Genomic DNA, 16,887 nt, shown 5'->3' on the forward strand with positions numbered 1-16,887 from the left:
AGCGAAAGTTTAATCATGCATTTAAAGTACAAAAAAAGAAAACGACGATTTATTATTGTAGGTTTCTGCACTATCAATATTAATTAAATTCTAGAAGTTTTACGAAAACATAAGCTAATGATAAAGTTAAACTATCATAATGCTTAGTGTAACTGTGTATGAAAGTTCAGGATTCTTGTAATTCCACCATTAAGTGCACACTATGATGGTACATTATCGTTTGGTACATATCTACCTCGACGACAATATGCAGGTACCCTCACGGTACATATTGTCCGTTGCTACATATACTACATACAGTGTATTGTCGCCGACGATAATATGCGCCGAGACAAGACATATTTGTTGTATCACGGAACATACTATCATTAGAGACAATAGTCCATTGGAATACATTGTCGCCGGCCGCGATAAATGAGAACGGAGGCGGGGTCTGTAGAGAATATTTAGCTGTGGTTAGATGGTGAATTGTTTAATGCGAATAACTATTTGGAATTTTTGTACGATTCCAATACCATTTTCAATGGAGGCCGTGGTCGTCTTTTTGTTAATCTCATTAAATTTTTACATGTTTGACTTGTTTCATTTTATATATTGATCAATTTCTATTTGAAATATATATATCATCATTTTAACAAACCACTGTCTAGCGCTTTAAGTGTATGCATCTTTTGTTTTTACTTCTTAGTAACATGCATGTACAGTACTAGTGTCATAGATCTCTCTCTCTCTCTCTCTTACGCGTACTCATATCTTAATTAATAAAAAAGAAAAATAGTGCATACATTTGTGTATGTAGTCTAGATTTGAAAAAATATATAGATAAAAATCAAAACTTAGTTCAATAAGTCTCATTCCTACTCGAGATATGTGGATCAGTACCTGATGCTCTATGCACACATGTACATCTAATAATGTAGACTTCTTCAAATCTCTATGTTGTTTGTATTACGTTATAATTTCATCCCAATTTTATTAGTGTTTTAGAAAGCTAAATCTCTGCTCTCTACCATTCTTATAAATGTCATCAAACATATGTTTGGCATTATTAAAAAGTATTAAAGAGAGCACTGATTATTAAAGATAGAGACTTGAGCAAGTCTGCCAATAGTGATAAGGGTTTGTGTCGGTACATATTGTAGGAGTCATGGAACAACTCTATCTACAGGTTTCACTCACACCTCCAGTTCACGATCCTAAGACCTTTGAATTGGAGATCAAACCTCCATAATAAAATAATAAACTGGAATAATAAAACAAGAATAAACACCTGTTGCATGAAGGTTACTTAACTTTAACTGACAGTTAACTTCAACTTAACACTATATGATTGTTTAATAGCAAGTCAACAGTCAGTTAAAGTTCACCAACCTTCGAGCAACTGTTGATCTGACAAAACACAAAGTTATACGTATAAATGATCGGGCTCTAGTGATATTCGTCTTTGATTATTGTATAACCCGATGAAAGAAATAAAACCCACAAGAAATGTGCGTAAACATACATGCATTTCATATTTCTAAAAGTGTTATTATGACCGGAACTAAACCTAGGCGAACCGGAACGTAAATTATAACCCAGTACGAAAATTACAGGTATTTAGCGTTTCTATGGAAACCCTAAACTATCCGTAACTAAATCATGCGACACCGGACGACTGTATGTACCGTCACACACACTTTAAATAGATTTCTAGTCAACTCGTACCCTGACCGACTCGTACCCAGGTCAACTCGTACCCCATAGGTCAACTCGTACCCAAAAGGCAAAAGTCATCTCGTACCCAAGAATCTGCCCATAATGCAATATATCTATGCGCATATAAGTGACATATCGCTTAGGTACGAGTTGTCATCAATTGAAGAGGAGGAGTCAACACGTAACCAGATTCTTGCGACTTTTACTTTTTGGGTACGAGTTGACCTATTGGTACGAGTTGACCTGGGTACGAGTCGGTCAGGGTACGAGTTGACTTGACTCCTTTAAATATTATCACTTCGATTTGCTGACCAATCAACGGATGGGTGTAAATGTAGTCCGGGACATATGTCCCGCGATGTCCAATATTGATATTCCCTGATTTAACGTTTCATGTTAGTTTTTCTTTAAATATCTTACTTAATGTGTTTTAAGACAACACCAAGTGTCTTCATTGTGAATTTGGTGTATGAAAATTCCCTAATTATCTAATAAATGACTTTTATTTATTCTTTTGGGTGTAAAAGTAGTCCCGAAAATTTTACGAAGAAAACGCATTTCCGGTTTTTGTTTCTGCCTTCTTCATAATTAATGTAAAGTTTTAATGTGTTTTATTTGGCTGTTGATTTTGCTTGGATATTGTTTTATATCACAACAAAAAGATTTATTAAATATTCCACTTGTTATATGAATGCTCGTCCTTCTTTCTATGGGACATCGCTTCGATGGTTGATCCGATACGAAAGAGTGTAAAAATAAAACCGGAACAAAGTGACAGTTTGAACCCGTTTTATGAATAGTTAGGCAAGTGTTTTAAAGAGTACGTTTAGTAAGAAAGTTTGATTATAATTAGTATATTCAAAATATTATCAGTAATAATAGGTCAATAAATAATGAAAAGATATGTCTTGTTGAATATTCAGCTGTCCTCTCTATGGAATATATTTACATGTATCATTTTGAAGCGAATATGAATATAAATATTTGAAATTTTCTCTTCAATATTATTAAAAGTGTGTAAGGTAAATACTAAATTCTAGCATTGCTATTAATCAATATACATGGTTTTACTAATTATTGACATTAAATTAGAGTTGCTATCAAGATTAATGATCGCCTAAAATAATTATTCAAATGCAGAAGAGTGCACTTGATTTAACGATGACAAGTAAATTGATAACCCTGTTTTATTTTGGTAGACAAAGGTTGGCGACCACCATTTCTCTAAATCAACCAAAATCAATTATAAAAGTACTACTCGTGGGAGTTGAATATTGTGGAAATTCAGTTAGAAAAGATAGTACTGGAAGGGTAGGGGGATAAATGACTGAATATTATCATGATTTTAGATACAAATCAACTGTTGTTGTTTTTCAAAGCGTTACAACAGCAAACATGGATAATGGAAGGCCCATGGGCCACAACGCTCCTCGAGTAACTGAAGTCGTGTTGTTGTTTTCTAGAATTTCACCCCTTTATATTCTCATGAAAAATGTGACCACATATTATGGCCCAAACATTCAAATCAATATGGTTATCAATGCCTTGCAGTTATGAAGAAGTTTTTCCCCCTGTATATATACATTCAAGTTTAATCCTAGTTATAGCTAATTCTAAGGATTCATTACTTGAAAAGGTAGTCCAATATGCTAAACTGTCACCTGAGTATACTACAGTCCTGTAGAGGATCAATGGAATGGTAAATAATTGTATAATAACTCAAAATAAATGAAATGCAAAAAAATTAAAAATTGTCGGGCATCGGAAATGCACAAGCCGAGTTGCACAAGGAATGGGCATAGAGGGAACCGGCAGAAAAGTTTTCAAGAATTATCAAGCAGGGAGCAAAATTTTGCGTACATAAATTTCAGCCGACTTAAATCTTTTGTGACCTTGACCTTTAACCCTTGACCAAAATCAATAGGTTTCTTTGTCTCATCAAGGGCGATAATCCATCTAAGTTTAATTGAGATCCTGTAATTTGTTAAAAAATTATAGTGCAGAAAACAAAATTTTCTCCAAATTTCAGTCTATTTATAGCCACTGTGACTTTGACCTTGTGACCCCGGAATCGATAGGCTTCTTGTCTTACTTAATCGATCTAAGTTTGATTGAGATCCTATAATTCGTTCAAGAGCTATGGTGCGGAAAACAAAATTTTCTCCAAATTTCAGTCTATTTATAGCCAGTGACCTTGACATTTGACCTAGTGACCCCAGAATCGATAGGATTCCTCATCTTACTGAGGGTGACAGTCCATCTAAGTTTGAATGAGATCCTATAATTTGTTCAAGAGCTATGGTGCGGAAATGAAATGTTGATGCGTGCCCGCCTGCCCGCCCAAAGGCACTTCATCAGATCATAAGCCGAGTTCGACTTCATCGCAACTCCGCTAAAAATGAAACACTGGTCAAATAATGTTATTTATTGCCAAGGTATTTGGGATATTATACTGTGGCTCAAACAGGGGGTGAATGAACCTGACAGTATGGAAAGCATATATTGGAATCAAACTTGTGATGCTGGAAATCGATAGTGATTAATAAACTATACATGTACAAGATCCATAACTATTTTTTTTTTCAATTTGTGAGGGAGAATCCTCATGTCTCTTTCATCTGTAGACAAATAAACAATGTGTTTTGACCAGAGCAATTTCCAATCCTTTTTGCAGCATAAATTCAACATTGTGGCAACTGGGTTAAACTTTGATAGTGAAGTAATACATGGCAGCACCTTATCCAATGCTCTTAAAATTTCTGTTTGACACACACTCATGACATCCACTCAAACATTACAGAGTGCAGCAAAATCCCATTGTAATAGGGGATTCAAAATGGATAACTGGTACAAAATATGGTACATACTATTCAAAAAGGATAATGAATTTGACATATTGATGTCTTGGAAAAGGAAATTCTGACATCGGGGCTCTAAGCGTTTTCAAACATTGTCATTTGATAAAAGTGTTCTACATTTTTAAAAATAGAGATTAATATGTCTTTACATACATAGGTGAGAAAGTTTCCATTATTCCTAGTCGAGACATACCATGTATGCGCAAAAAATTCATAAACAAATATCACACTACTCACGTAGAAAATGTGGACCTTACCGTCATCAAGCGCAGCGAAACACGCCATTTCGAGATTGTAGTCGACAAAAGCTCGGTAACAGTAATGAATAAGGTACACTCATTTTGTATCTATTTTGTGACTTTCTTTATTAAAAGGAACAGTTCTCTAATGTGTAACGTGCAATAACTTGAAGCATGAAGCAGTTTCACTTTGCCACCGGATATAAGAAATTTTATTTCGTATTCCGATCCCAATCGAAAGTTGTTGACTGGGAATGACGTGTTTTAATTCAATCTACATATAACATCAAGCATTTTTTTAAATATAACATTAAAAAAAAAACCAAATATATACACATACACAATGTTGTAGAGTTATTTCTTGTAAATTTTCTGAGGTTTCGCACCATATTCGATATTTCGCGCCACGGTGTCAATAGGGTTTTTGTGCAGTTGTCGTTCGTTTCCCTATCAATGTTTATAGGTGACGCTGCGCTGCAAACGACAATTTTCAACCTTATCTTTTATTTTTCTATGTATATCAGTATCAATTTGATCGAAATCTTGTATTCAAATTGATTTGAATACAATATCATTGCATTTATTTACATGTCAATTATCAAAATTAGATTAATTCAGAAAAGTTACATGGATTATTTAATGGCGGATGTTTATAAAAGTTTATGTTGATTTACCTAGGAGTAAATCAGCTGACACAGAACCCCCGCTGACGACCACTATACAAATCAATACAAATTACTGCGCAGAAAAGTGCGTGATGACCCAGGGAGATTGAACATAGTTCAACTCCCAATAATGCAGATACACACATATGAAAATGGTGAGCATTGAAATTGAATGGCCAAATTCTTTAACGTCATTGGGTGCCGAATTTCCCCCCACCAATATTGAAAATTAAAAGGTGTGAACAATATGCTTGTTGATTTTCCAGTTATATGTAGCAAGAACTGGACAACGTAATTAAATTAGACATTCTTTACATGTCTTATTAACTTACGGCCAACAACCCCCATGCAATAGCTGTTCAATTATTGATCCTTCCACGATATTATATATAAATTACATTACATTTAACTTCTATGAAATACATGTACATTAGCATTGTTGCTATATTATTTTGAGTTTGTAACGAAGTGATATATTATATTATAAATATCAATGATAAATACCGCCTTATTACCAGCCCTTACCTGAATGCGGATTTAATGTTTTCATCTCAGTCCGGTTTTTAAATTAATATCCCAATTAGCTGCGATGTCCCGAAGGAAAAATGGGTTTAAAAACCGTTTATCAGATTAATTTGTTTAATCAGACAAAATAACTAGAAATAAGGGTGTCTTATGATTATCAACAGGACACAATACGTAGAGGTTATAAATGTTTTGTGCATAAACAAGACGAAAACAAAAACCAGAAATGCGTTTTCTTCGTAATATTTTCGGGACTACTTTAACACCCAAAAGAATAAATAAAAGTCATTTATCAAATAATTAGGGGATTTTCATACATTAAATTCACAATGAAGACACTTGGTGATTGCCTTAAAACACATTTAGTAAGATATTTAAAGAAAAACTAACATAAAACGTTAAATCGGCGAATATCAATAATCGGACATCGCGGGACATATGTCCCGGACTACATTTACACCCACCCCCAATCAACAGAGGGGAATAGTATCAAGCGCGTTCCCAGAATTCTCCACGAGTTGTGCAACTCGCGTTATCTCGTAATTACGAGATTATGAATTTTTTTTTTTTTTTTGCATGATACTAATAGGCTTTCGTATGATGTACATATTTTGATCAAACAGAATTTTTGTGCGGCTTGGTCTCAGAGGATTGTTGCGTAAACACAAAGACGGTTCCATGAAATTGTGAAGGGGGGGGGTGGTCATGATCTTTTAGCTACTCTTCACCCCCCTCCTCCCATTTACATCTTCTGCTTGTGTATATAATATCTTAGGAGGATCTTGAGACGATTTTCATATATGAAAATGTCTTATTAATTTGCTTGTTCCCCCAGTTCTAGCCATTGTTATCGCTGTACTCAGATCTGATTTCAAATTTAAAAAGGAAGGTTAACCTTTAAAATATTGGAGTTGTAATTCACTATAGTGCCGGATCCAGAAGGAGGTCTGGGAAATGGACACCTCCTCACCTCGTCAAAAGACTTTTATCAATTAACGCATTTTGCGAGTGGACCCCTCCTTCCATTGAAAACCAAAAATAATGGTAGCTAGACCCCCCCCCCTTTCAAAAATTCCTTGATCCGCCATTGCACTAATTCAACAAATCCGAAAATATTAAGGAAATAAAACTCGAACACATTATATACGATATAAGATCGCACGCGCGAGTACAACAGAGTTTATTCATACACGTGTACATAGACATCTGGAAGTTCATTATTCCACTCAACTCATTCTACAACAGAAAAAAAGTATATTAAAACACAAATATGTATTGAGTACCAAAAACAGGGGTCTGCTGCATACCCCCCCCCCCTTCCAATGAATATTGCTAATCGTTTTTTAACTATAGATATGATTTTATTTGTACAAAAGGCCGAGTTCAATACAAAAAGGGATATAATCAAATAAGTTATATCTATACATTGTTTGCAGATTCCATTTTTTTAATGAAAGGAAGTCTTAATTTACGTCTGACGTAAATGTTAGCAAAACTACCCAACATAAACTAGGTCAGACCAAACTTTAAATTTATATATTTACTCAAGCGATAACACGTAGATAGTGTATACAGGCTGACACGCCGCACAGGTATTTAATATTCTCAGGACTAGACGGAAGGTCGAAAGAACAGGGCGGCCATGTTGGATTTTCAGGTGAGACTAGATTATTATTATAGTAATGACCGTTGTGTTTTATATCATGCTATAATTCTATTTCGTTAATTGGTGTAATCTGTCAAAATCTTTAAATGAAATTCTGTTTTTATTTAATTAACAGTAAACTTCTCGTGTGATCCCGCCATCAGAAATGCATCCCCGGCGCAGTGCTCAGGAAGTCCTACTGTGTGACCTCTGTGAAACTGTCCCCCTACAGAGTCATTGTGAACTTTGTAATATAAATCTCTGTGTTAACTGTGCAGTAAAGCATCTCTCAGACTCGTCTAAAAGACACAAAGTCGTCCCCTTTCTACACAGAAAGTCTACTCCTAACTACCCAAAATGTCCAGACCACGCCGACAAACACTGTGAAATTTACTGTGAAAAATGCGACGTTCCTGTCTGTTCTACTTGCGTCACTTCAGGTAAACATAAAGGTCACGATATATCAGATGTTCTGGAAAAACTCAGCGCTAAAACAGAAAGTTTACAAAAAGATCTAGAAGAATTAGAGACAAGAATTTACCCCCGATATGAAAAAATGGTGTCTAATGTCCAAAGTGAGAAAGCCGAGTTAGAAACGAATTACGGGAAACTGACAACAGCCGCCGATCAACAAGGAGAAGTCTTACACCGGGAGATTACCGCCATTGTCAACCAGCGGAAATCCGCCATTGCGGAGATGAAAACTAAACATCTGGACGCGCTAGATAAAAACACAGAAGAAATCACACAGAAAATGGCGGAACTCAAACAGATCATGTCCGACTTGAAATCAATCCTAAAATCAAATGACGTCTCCTTAACATCTACTTACAAATCTAGGAATTCCGAATTTAGAACAGTACCGCCTAAAGTCCGAGTCACAGTACCGAGTTTCTCTCCTCAGAAAATAAACAAAGATCAGCTCAATGAAATGTTTGGTTCTCAGTCGCCATTATCCATTAACACAGAACATGGCGACACAATGAAGTCAGCAGAAGCTGTATCGTCTCCTCCAGTCAAACCACTGCTTGATGAGCCGCGCGTCACCGCCACCATAGACACTGGGTATATAGGACTATTCAGTGTTAGCTGTCTGAGTGAAGATCAAGTCTGGACATACGGGAATAACGACACCATGAAGCTGCTCAACCTCCAGAGTAAACTACTGACATCAATAAAAACCAAGTCAGGGAACGGACCGCGGGACATAGCAGTGACACGGGACGGAGATCTTGTTTATACTGACTATAATGATAACACCGTGAACTTAATTAAGAATAAAAAGATACAGACCGTGATCACACTACAGGGGTGGAGACCTCGCAATGTCTGCTGTACCGCGGCTAACGATCTCCTGGTTACCATGGTCAGTGATGATGGAGAACCATCCAAAGTCGTGCGTTACTCCGGCTCCACAGAGAAACAAAGCATTCAGTTTGATGATCAGGGTCGTCCTCTCTACTCATCTGATAATAACATTAAATACCTCAGTGAGAACAAGAACCTGGATATCTGTGTGGCTGTCTATACAGCTAGTGCAGTAGTGGTGGTCAATCAGTCAGGAAAACTCCGATTTAGATACACTGGTCATCCCTCTAATACCGAGCAATCTTTTAATCCATACGGCATCACTACAGACAGCCAGAGTCACATCCTGACAGCAGACCGTGACAATCACCGTATCCACATCCTAGATCAGGACGGACAGTTCCTCCGTTACATTCACTGTGATTTAGAGTATCCATTCGGTTTATGTGTGGACATCAGAGACAACCTCTTTGTGGCTGAGCATGGCACTGCTAAAGTGAAGAAAATCCAATATCTATAAACACAGTGTTAATTACATCTACCAACACAGTGTTAATTACACAGCTCTACAGTGTTAATTACACAGCTCAATATACTGTAATTTACAGAACTGTGTTAATTCCTTCTATTTGTTAATTACATCAGCTTGTTAATTACATCTACTTGTTAATTACAGCCCTGTGTTAATTACAGCCCTGTGTTTGTGATGTGTAACATGTACTTGTGTTTGTGAGTTTAACAGAACATTATTTTGTTTGTGAATTAATTCAATATGTGTTTGATTTTCCAATGTTGATATTAGATAAACATGATACAGAGTTCAGTCTTACATTATTACTGAGTACTTACTTAGATTTATAGTACTGTAACAGAGAGTGACCCCAAACGTCTAGTCTTCATCACAGATCTTCAGATTCAAGGTCACAGTCTTCTGTTTACCATCAATAACTTCATACCACTTATCTAAATCTCCACCGTCCTACAAAATAAACAAAGTGTAATCAATCAAACTGAATTGTCAAGGATAGTCTGTGATATGTCAATGTAATGGGAAGGAAAAGAAGATATGGCTGAACCGGGAATCGAATCCAAGGCCCTTCATTCCCATTATATGACTGGACCAGGAATTGGACCTGAGACCCCTGTATTACTAGTCAGGTGCTCTAACCACTGAGCTATCCAAACCAATATCCATGGTTTGACTGGACAGGGAATCAAACCCGATACCCCTGTATTACTTATGTAATAGTCAGGTGCTCTAAACACACAAAATTATCCAAGCCAATGTCCATAATACAAAGCGAGCTTTTCCAATTGAAATTTATCTGTTGTTATTGACTTTTTAGCTCACCTGAGCTAAATGCTCAAGTTAGCTTTTCTGATCACCTGGCGTCCGTCCGTCCGTAAACTATTAATATTTTTGACTTCTTCTCAAAAACCACTGGGCCAATTTCAACCAAAGTTTGCACAAAGCATCCTGAGGTAAAGGGAATTCTAAATTGTTAAAATAAAGGGCAAGGCCACCTTCTAAGGGGAGATAATCAAGAAAAGGTAAAAATAGAGTAGGGTCATTAAAAAATCTTCTTCTCAAGAACCACTGGGCCAGAAAAGATGAAATTTATAAATAAGCTTTATTAGGTAGTGCAGATTCTAAATTGTTAGAATCATGGCCCCCAGGGGTTGGATGGGGTCACAATAAGGGATCAAAGTTTTACATACAAATATATAGGAAAAATCTTCTCAACAACCACTGAGCCAGAAAAGCTGAGATTTATATGAAAGCTTCCTGATATAGTGCAGATGCAAGTTTGTTAAAATCATGGCCCCCGGGGGTCGGATGGGGCCACAATAGGGGATCAAAGTTTTACATACAAATATATAGGGAAAATCTTTAAAAATCTTCTTCTGAAGAACCACGGAACCAAAAAAACTGATATTTACATGAAAGCTTTCTGACATAGTGCAGATATAAGTTTGTTAAAATCATGGCCCCCGGGGGTTGGATGGGGCCACAATAGGGGATCAAAGTTTTACATACAAATATATAGGAAAAATCTTTAAAAATCTTCTTCTCAACAACCACTGAGCCAGAAAAGCTGAGATTTATATGAAAGCTTTCTGATATAGTGCAAATTAAGGTTTGTTAAAATCTAGGTCCCCGGGAGTCAGATGGAGCCACAAAAGGGAATCAAAGTTTTACATACAAATATATAGAGAAAATCTTCTTCTCAAGAACCACAGAGCCAGAAAAGCTGATATTTACATGAAAGCTTCCTGATATAGTGCAGATTCAAGTTTGTTAAAACCAAGGCCCCTGGGGTTCAGATGGGGCCACAAGAGGGGATCAAAGTTTTACATACAAATATATAGAGAAAATCTTTAAAAATCTTCTCAAGAACCACTGAGCCAGAAAAGCTGAGATTTACATGAAAGCTTTCCGACATAATGCAGATTCAAGTTTGTTAAAATCCTGGCCCCTGGGGGTCGGATGGGGCCACAATAGGGGATCAAAGTTTTACATACAAATATATAGGGAAAATCTTTAAAAATCTTCTTCCCAAGAACCACGGAGCCAGAAAAGCTGAGATTTACATGAAAGCTTTCTGACATAGCGCAGATTTAACTTTGTTCAAATCATGGCCCCTGCGGGTAGGATGGGACCACAAGGGGGGATCAAAGTTTTACATACAAATATATAGGAAAAATCTTTAAAAATCTTCTTCTCAAGAACCATTGGGCCAAAGAAGTTCACATTTACATGAAAGCTTTCTGACATTGTGTAGATTCAAGTTTGCAAAAACCATGGCCTCCAGGGGTAGGTTGGGGCCATAATAGGGACTACGGTTTTACATGCAAATATATATGGAAAGTCTTCTGATATGGACCAAGGTGACTCAGGTGAGTGATGTGACCATGGGCCTCTTGTTTACATTATCATCTTCTTCTCCACAACCACTTGGCCAATTCCAATCAAACTGGTACCATTCATCCTTAGGTAAAGGGAATTCATGTTTGTTCACATGATTGATTGAATCTTGTTTAACATTTAAATTTAGACATATAGTCAGCACTTATGGCAATTGAGCAGTGAGGGTTCTTTAGCGTGCCACACCTACTGTGACACCAGACATCCGTTTTTAAGGTCATCTCTGAGGACCCGTGACATTCACACCTGTTGCCGAATGTTTGGCGATGGAACTGTCACTACCTGTTTTAAAGACTTAGGTCTGTTGTGGCCAGGATTCGAACCCCGGCCTTCCGCATGCGGGGTGTGCGCTCTAATCTCTAGATCACCAAAGCGGTACCGTTTGTTCAAATGAAGGGTCAAAAGGAAAATAATCAAGAAAAGGTAAAAATAGGGTGGGTCATTTAAAACTCTTCTCAAGAACCACTGGGCCAGAAAAAATGAGATTGATGTAAATGTTTCCTGATATAGTATAGATACAAGTTTGTTAAAACCATGGCGTCCCTGGGTTTGGGTAGGACTTCATCAGGGGGTCAAAGTTTTACATGGAGATATAAAGGAAAAAATCTTCAGAAGAACGAGAAGGTCATAATTAATCATATCAATATGCAAAACATCCCCAGGTATTCTAGTGAAGATTCAATTCAAGTTTGTTCACAATGTGGTCCTCAAGGAAGGATGGGGGGGGGGACCACAATAATGGACACAAGTTTTTAAGGGAATGTATAGGGAAATGTTTTTGAAATTCATTTAAAAAACAGTAGGGTCATGATTTGTCATGTTAATATGCAAACACGTTCAGAGAGTGCAAGTAATTCACTTAAACAAATCATTTTCAAGTGTAGCAGGTGTGTGGATTCAAGTGTTTTATATGTCTGCGACTATAGCTGGGGAGGGGGAGGCATATTTTCCCCATACTTTAACATTCCTACTAACTTTTGAATTGTTAGTCATATGCCTCTCATATTTCATATATCAGCATTCTATGTAAAAAGACCTTCCTGACATTACCAGAGATTTCAACCTTGTGACGTAAACCTTAGCGTTTGATTTTTTTTAAAGAAACCCAAACTTAGACCGTATCTCCTGAACTATTTAAAGTACGGCCTTTAGATTTTGTATATAGATTCCTTCTGACAGGACCTTTCATTTTACACCATTGTCTTTGACTTTGCAATCTTGACCTTGAAGTTTGACTTGTATCATATTTCAAAACTTCAGGTGAAACTTGAACCTTGCTGCTCATTACTTTTAAATTGTAAGTGATGGGTCATTCATTTTTTATGTGTGCATTTCTTGTGACAAAACATTTTTAGATATCAACGTTTTTACTTGTGACATTGGCTTTGGAATTTGACCAACTTTTAAAAAAAACTCATCAAGATCATATCTCCGGAACTATTTAAGCTGGGGCTTTCATATTTTGTATATCAGATTCTTTATCATAAGACCCTTTGATAAAATGATATTTAATACTATGACCTTGACCTTAAAGATTCACTCCAGCTGCAAAACCTTTATTGGAACTTCAACTTGCTAATAACTTTTGAATGGTGAATAAGAGATCTTTCATTTTACTAAATCCAAGAGACCTTGAATAATTCTAAATGACCAATCACTTCATGTTGAATTCTTGAGTTGGAGAGGATATTCTATAAAGACTTAGGAACTTGTGCCCAATTTGTTTGTTAAAACATCTGGAAAATAATAGATGTTAAAATCAAATTTAGTTGATTAGTAGAAGAATACCCATGTGTTAATTTAATGTCCACACTTAATGCAGAGAGTTAATTACACATGGTTGTTGACTACACTCTTTTCTTTGTTATTCGCGATTTTTTTTAACTTCTTGAGATTTTACTGCTCACAGTTCTTCAAAGAGGTAATACAGCTCATTTTGCCCAAAAATTACAAAAATGACAACTTTCCTAGGGCTTTCTAAAATTTTGTTGCATTATTGAAGGTATGAACTTTGCAATTTTGAAACATTTCTAAAGTTGAAAATTCTCGTTTAAATGCGAAAATTAATACTTTCAGACGGCCCTTGCAAAAAAATATTGAGCCTCCAACATGACCACTGACAAGAAACAGTGCTGCCCTCCAGTGAGAGAAAGCGAAAATAGGTAGATCCAGTATTTTGACACACTATGCGAGAATAACGAGATACAACTAACACGCGAACTAAAATTTACGTGTGGATCAGTATGACCATAGCCAAGAGCTATGGGAAACACATGCAGGTCTTTAAAAGTAAGTGTTATGTTTATCTCAACACGTCACACGTTTGTTTAACAATAGGGATATGGAATGGTTTCCGTTAGGGGGATGATTTATAATTTCTTAATTATACGAAAAGTAAGTGTGGATTCCTTAAGAGGTATTTAAATAAGTTTCTACATGACAAATTAGCTGTCATTCTAAATCACGTGAGATAAAATGTCCAAGTAAGCATGACGAAACCTTTGAATTCCGGATGATCTTCAAAGTATAGCTGAGCTAGAGCACACTGATGCATTCAATGTTTTAAATTGACAGTATCAATATGATTTTATCATTTTATCGATACATGATTTAAAAAAAATACTTGATTAGAATATGAAAATGAGCTGTAGTGGATCCCTTTGACTTTTATCAAGTAATTAGAGTTTTATAATTACAGTTACTCTACCAATGGGAGTTAATTTTCGTCGTTTCCATTGATTTAATACTTTTTTTATATCATTTAATTTTGGTAGATAGTTCAGATTGATCATGTTATTTAAATCCAATGAAAATTTAATCCCTAAAAGATCAAAAGTGGTGTTATTCCACTCAAACTTCCACCTAGAATGATGATATACATCTTTTGAGAATTTTTTACTACCAATCCATATCATTTTTGATTTTTGAAAATTTATTCTAATTAAGCCCTGATAATCTTGCAAAGTAGTCTAATTCCTTAAGTATTCCGTCCATAGATTCGGGTGATCCATCAGAGATATTAAGTGATGTATCGTCTGCATATTGTGAAATCTTGAACTCTTCTTCATCTATCATTATGCCTTTTATATCTTTATTTCTACGAATTAAAATACCCAAAATTTCTACACACAACAGGAAAAGATATGGGGATATAGGATCCCCTTGTCTACAGCCTCTTTCTGGATTGATATAATTAGATATAATTCCATTCTGTATGACACAGGATTTAATATTGCTATAAAAAGTCTCTATCCAGTTTTTGATTGAGGTTCCAAAGTTAAAAAAATCAAGTGTGACATATATAAAATTCCATGAGATAGTATCAAAAGCCTTATCAAAGTCTATAAACATTAGTAGCCCAGGTATTTGGTAGGCCCACAGGTCTTTTTGGTCACCTGAATACTAGTGAAAAAGTATCGACACTACTCCCACAGGCCATGAAATCTAGAAACAAATTCCTGTTCTGAACATCTAAGCTAAATTCTAATGTTCAGCAACAGTTTAAAAAAAGACATGTTCTAAAAACTTCACTGCCCTCAAAAGTGCATTCACTGATGAAAGACTTTAAATAATAGGTGTATTAACATTAAAACATCAAAAGCTTTGACTAATTTGGACCCATCCTAAAGTCATAACCCTGGGTTTTAAAATTCACAATTTTTTATACATCCTTTTCTGCTATTCCTAAGTATGTATTTAGATTTTATACAGTAACAGCCAACTTACACATAAATAGTATACATGTATACTAAGTTTGGCCCACCTTGGGGTCAGAACCCCTACTCTGGGGATCATCAAATTTACAATTTTAGTGAAGGACTGCCTGCTCTATCCATTTAGTTTCAGTTTAGTATCAATAGCACTAAAGATGATGTTATTTAAATTTTTCACATAAACACTATATACCAAGTTTGGCCCCGCCATGGGGTCAGAACCCCTACCCCAAGGATCATGAAATGTATAATTTTGGTAGAGACTTTCCTGCTCTACATCACTATGCATTTAGTTTTTCTTACATGTGTGCGGTTCTTGAGAAGAAGATTTTTTGAAAATTGGTCAATTTTGGGCAGTTTTTGCCCAGCCCTTAAGGCCCCAGGGGTGCAGGAATCCTGAAATTTACAATTTATGGTCCCTTTGTTCCAAATATGTTTCATACCAAATTTGAAAAGAATTGGAATGATAGTTATCAAGAAGAAGTTAAAAATGTCTATTGTTCACCATTTAATAACTGACCACTTTGGCCCCACCCTCATACCAAAAACCCCTACTCCTGGGATCATCAAATTCGCAATTTTGGTAAAGGACTACCTGTTCTTTTTAAATATCTATTTATACTTTCAATTTAGTATGAATAGCACTAAAGAAGATGTTATATAAGTGTTTTACACATTTAGTTTTTCTTACACATGTGCGGTTCTTGAGAAGATTTTTGAAAATTGGTCAATTCTGTGCAGTCTTTGGCCAACCCCTAAAGCCCCAGGGGTGCTGGAGTCCTGAAATTTAAAATTTATGTCCCCTTGTCCTAAATATGCTTCATACTAAATTTGAAAAGAATTGGACAGGCAGTTATCAAGAAGTTAAAAATGTTCCATTGTTAACGCATGACGGACGACACACAACGTACGACGACAACCAATAGCAATAGGTCACCAAGTAAAAAAAAAAAGCTGTGTCGTAGCTATACAATTGCCTTTACTCAAGGTTCATCATTTTACAAAAAGAGAAGATTTTTCCTATTTATTACTATGTAATACTTTTGATCCTTTAATATGACTCCACCATTTTTAATCCCCTATTGTGGTCCCATCTTACTCCGTGGTGCCATAATCTGAACAACTTGAATCTACACTATGTCAGGAAGCATTTACATAAATTTCAACTTTTCTGGCTTAGCGGTTCTTGAGAAGATTTTTAAATGACTTCACCCTATTTTTTTTATTACCTCCCCTTTGGATGGAGCATGGTCCTCCATTTTGTACAAACTTGAATCCTCTTCACCCAAGCATGCTTTGAGGCAAGTTTG

At 36.0% G+C, this 16,887-nt stretch overlaps 1 protein-coding gene and 1 long non-coding RNA gene across 2 annotated transcripts; one reads left to right on the forward strand and one right to left on the reverse strand.

Annotated features, from left to right (window-relative positions):
- Positions 1-7,132: 7,132 nt before the first annotated feature.
- Positions 7,133-8,306, reverse strand: LOC130047833 (uncharacterized). The gene is made up of 2 exons (XR_008796662.1): positions 8,172-8,306; positions 7,133-7,221 (listed from the first exon to the last, which is right to left on the reverse strand). It is a non-coding gene; the product is annotated as an uncharacterized LOC130047833 (long non-coding RNA).
- On the forward strand, positions 7,572-9,756 carry LOC130047830 (uncharacterized). Its single transcript, XM_056143436.1, has 2 exons — positions 7,572-7,642; positions 7,767-9,756. Exon 2 carries the CDS (start codon positions 7,797-7,799, stop codon positions 9,456-9,458), a length of 1,662 nt encoding a protein of 553 aa, XP_055999411.1. The 5' UTR covers positions 7,572-7,642; positions 7,767-7,796; the 3' UTR covers positions 9,459-9,756.
- Positions 9,757-16,887: the final 7,131 nt, after the last annotated feature.

This window comes from Ostrea edulis, chromosome 7 (genome assembly GCF_947568905.1).
Source record: "Ostrea edulis chromosome 7, xbOstEdul1.1, whole genome shotgun sequence".
In the NCBI taxonomy this organism is placed as follows: Eukaryota; Metazoa; Mollusca; class Bivalvia; order Ostreida; family Ostreidae; genus Ostrea; species Ostrea edulis.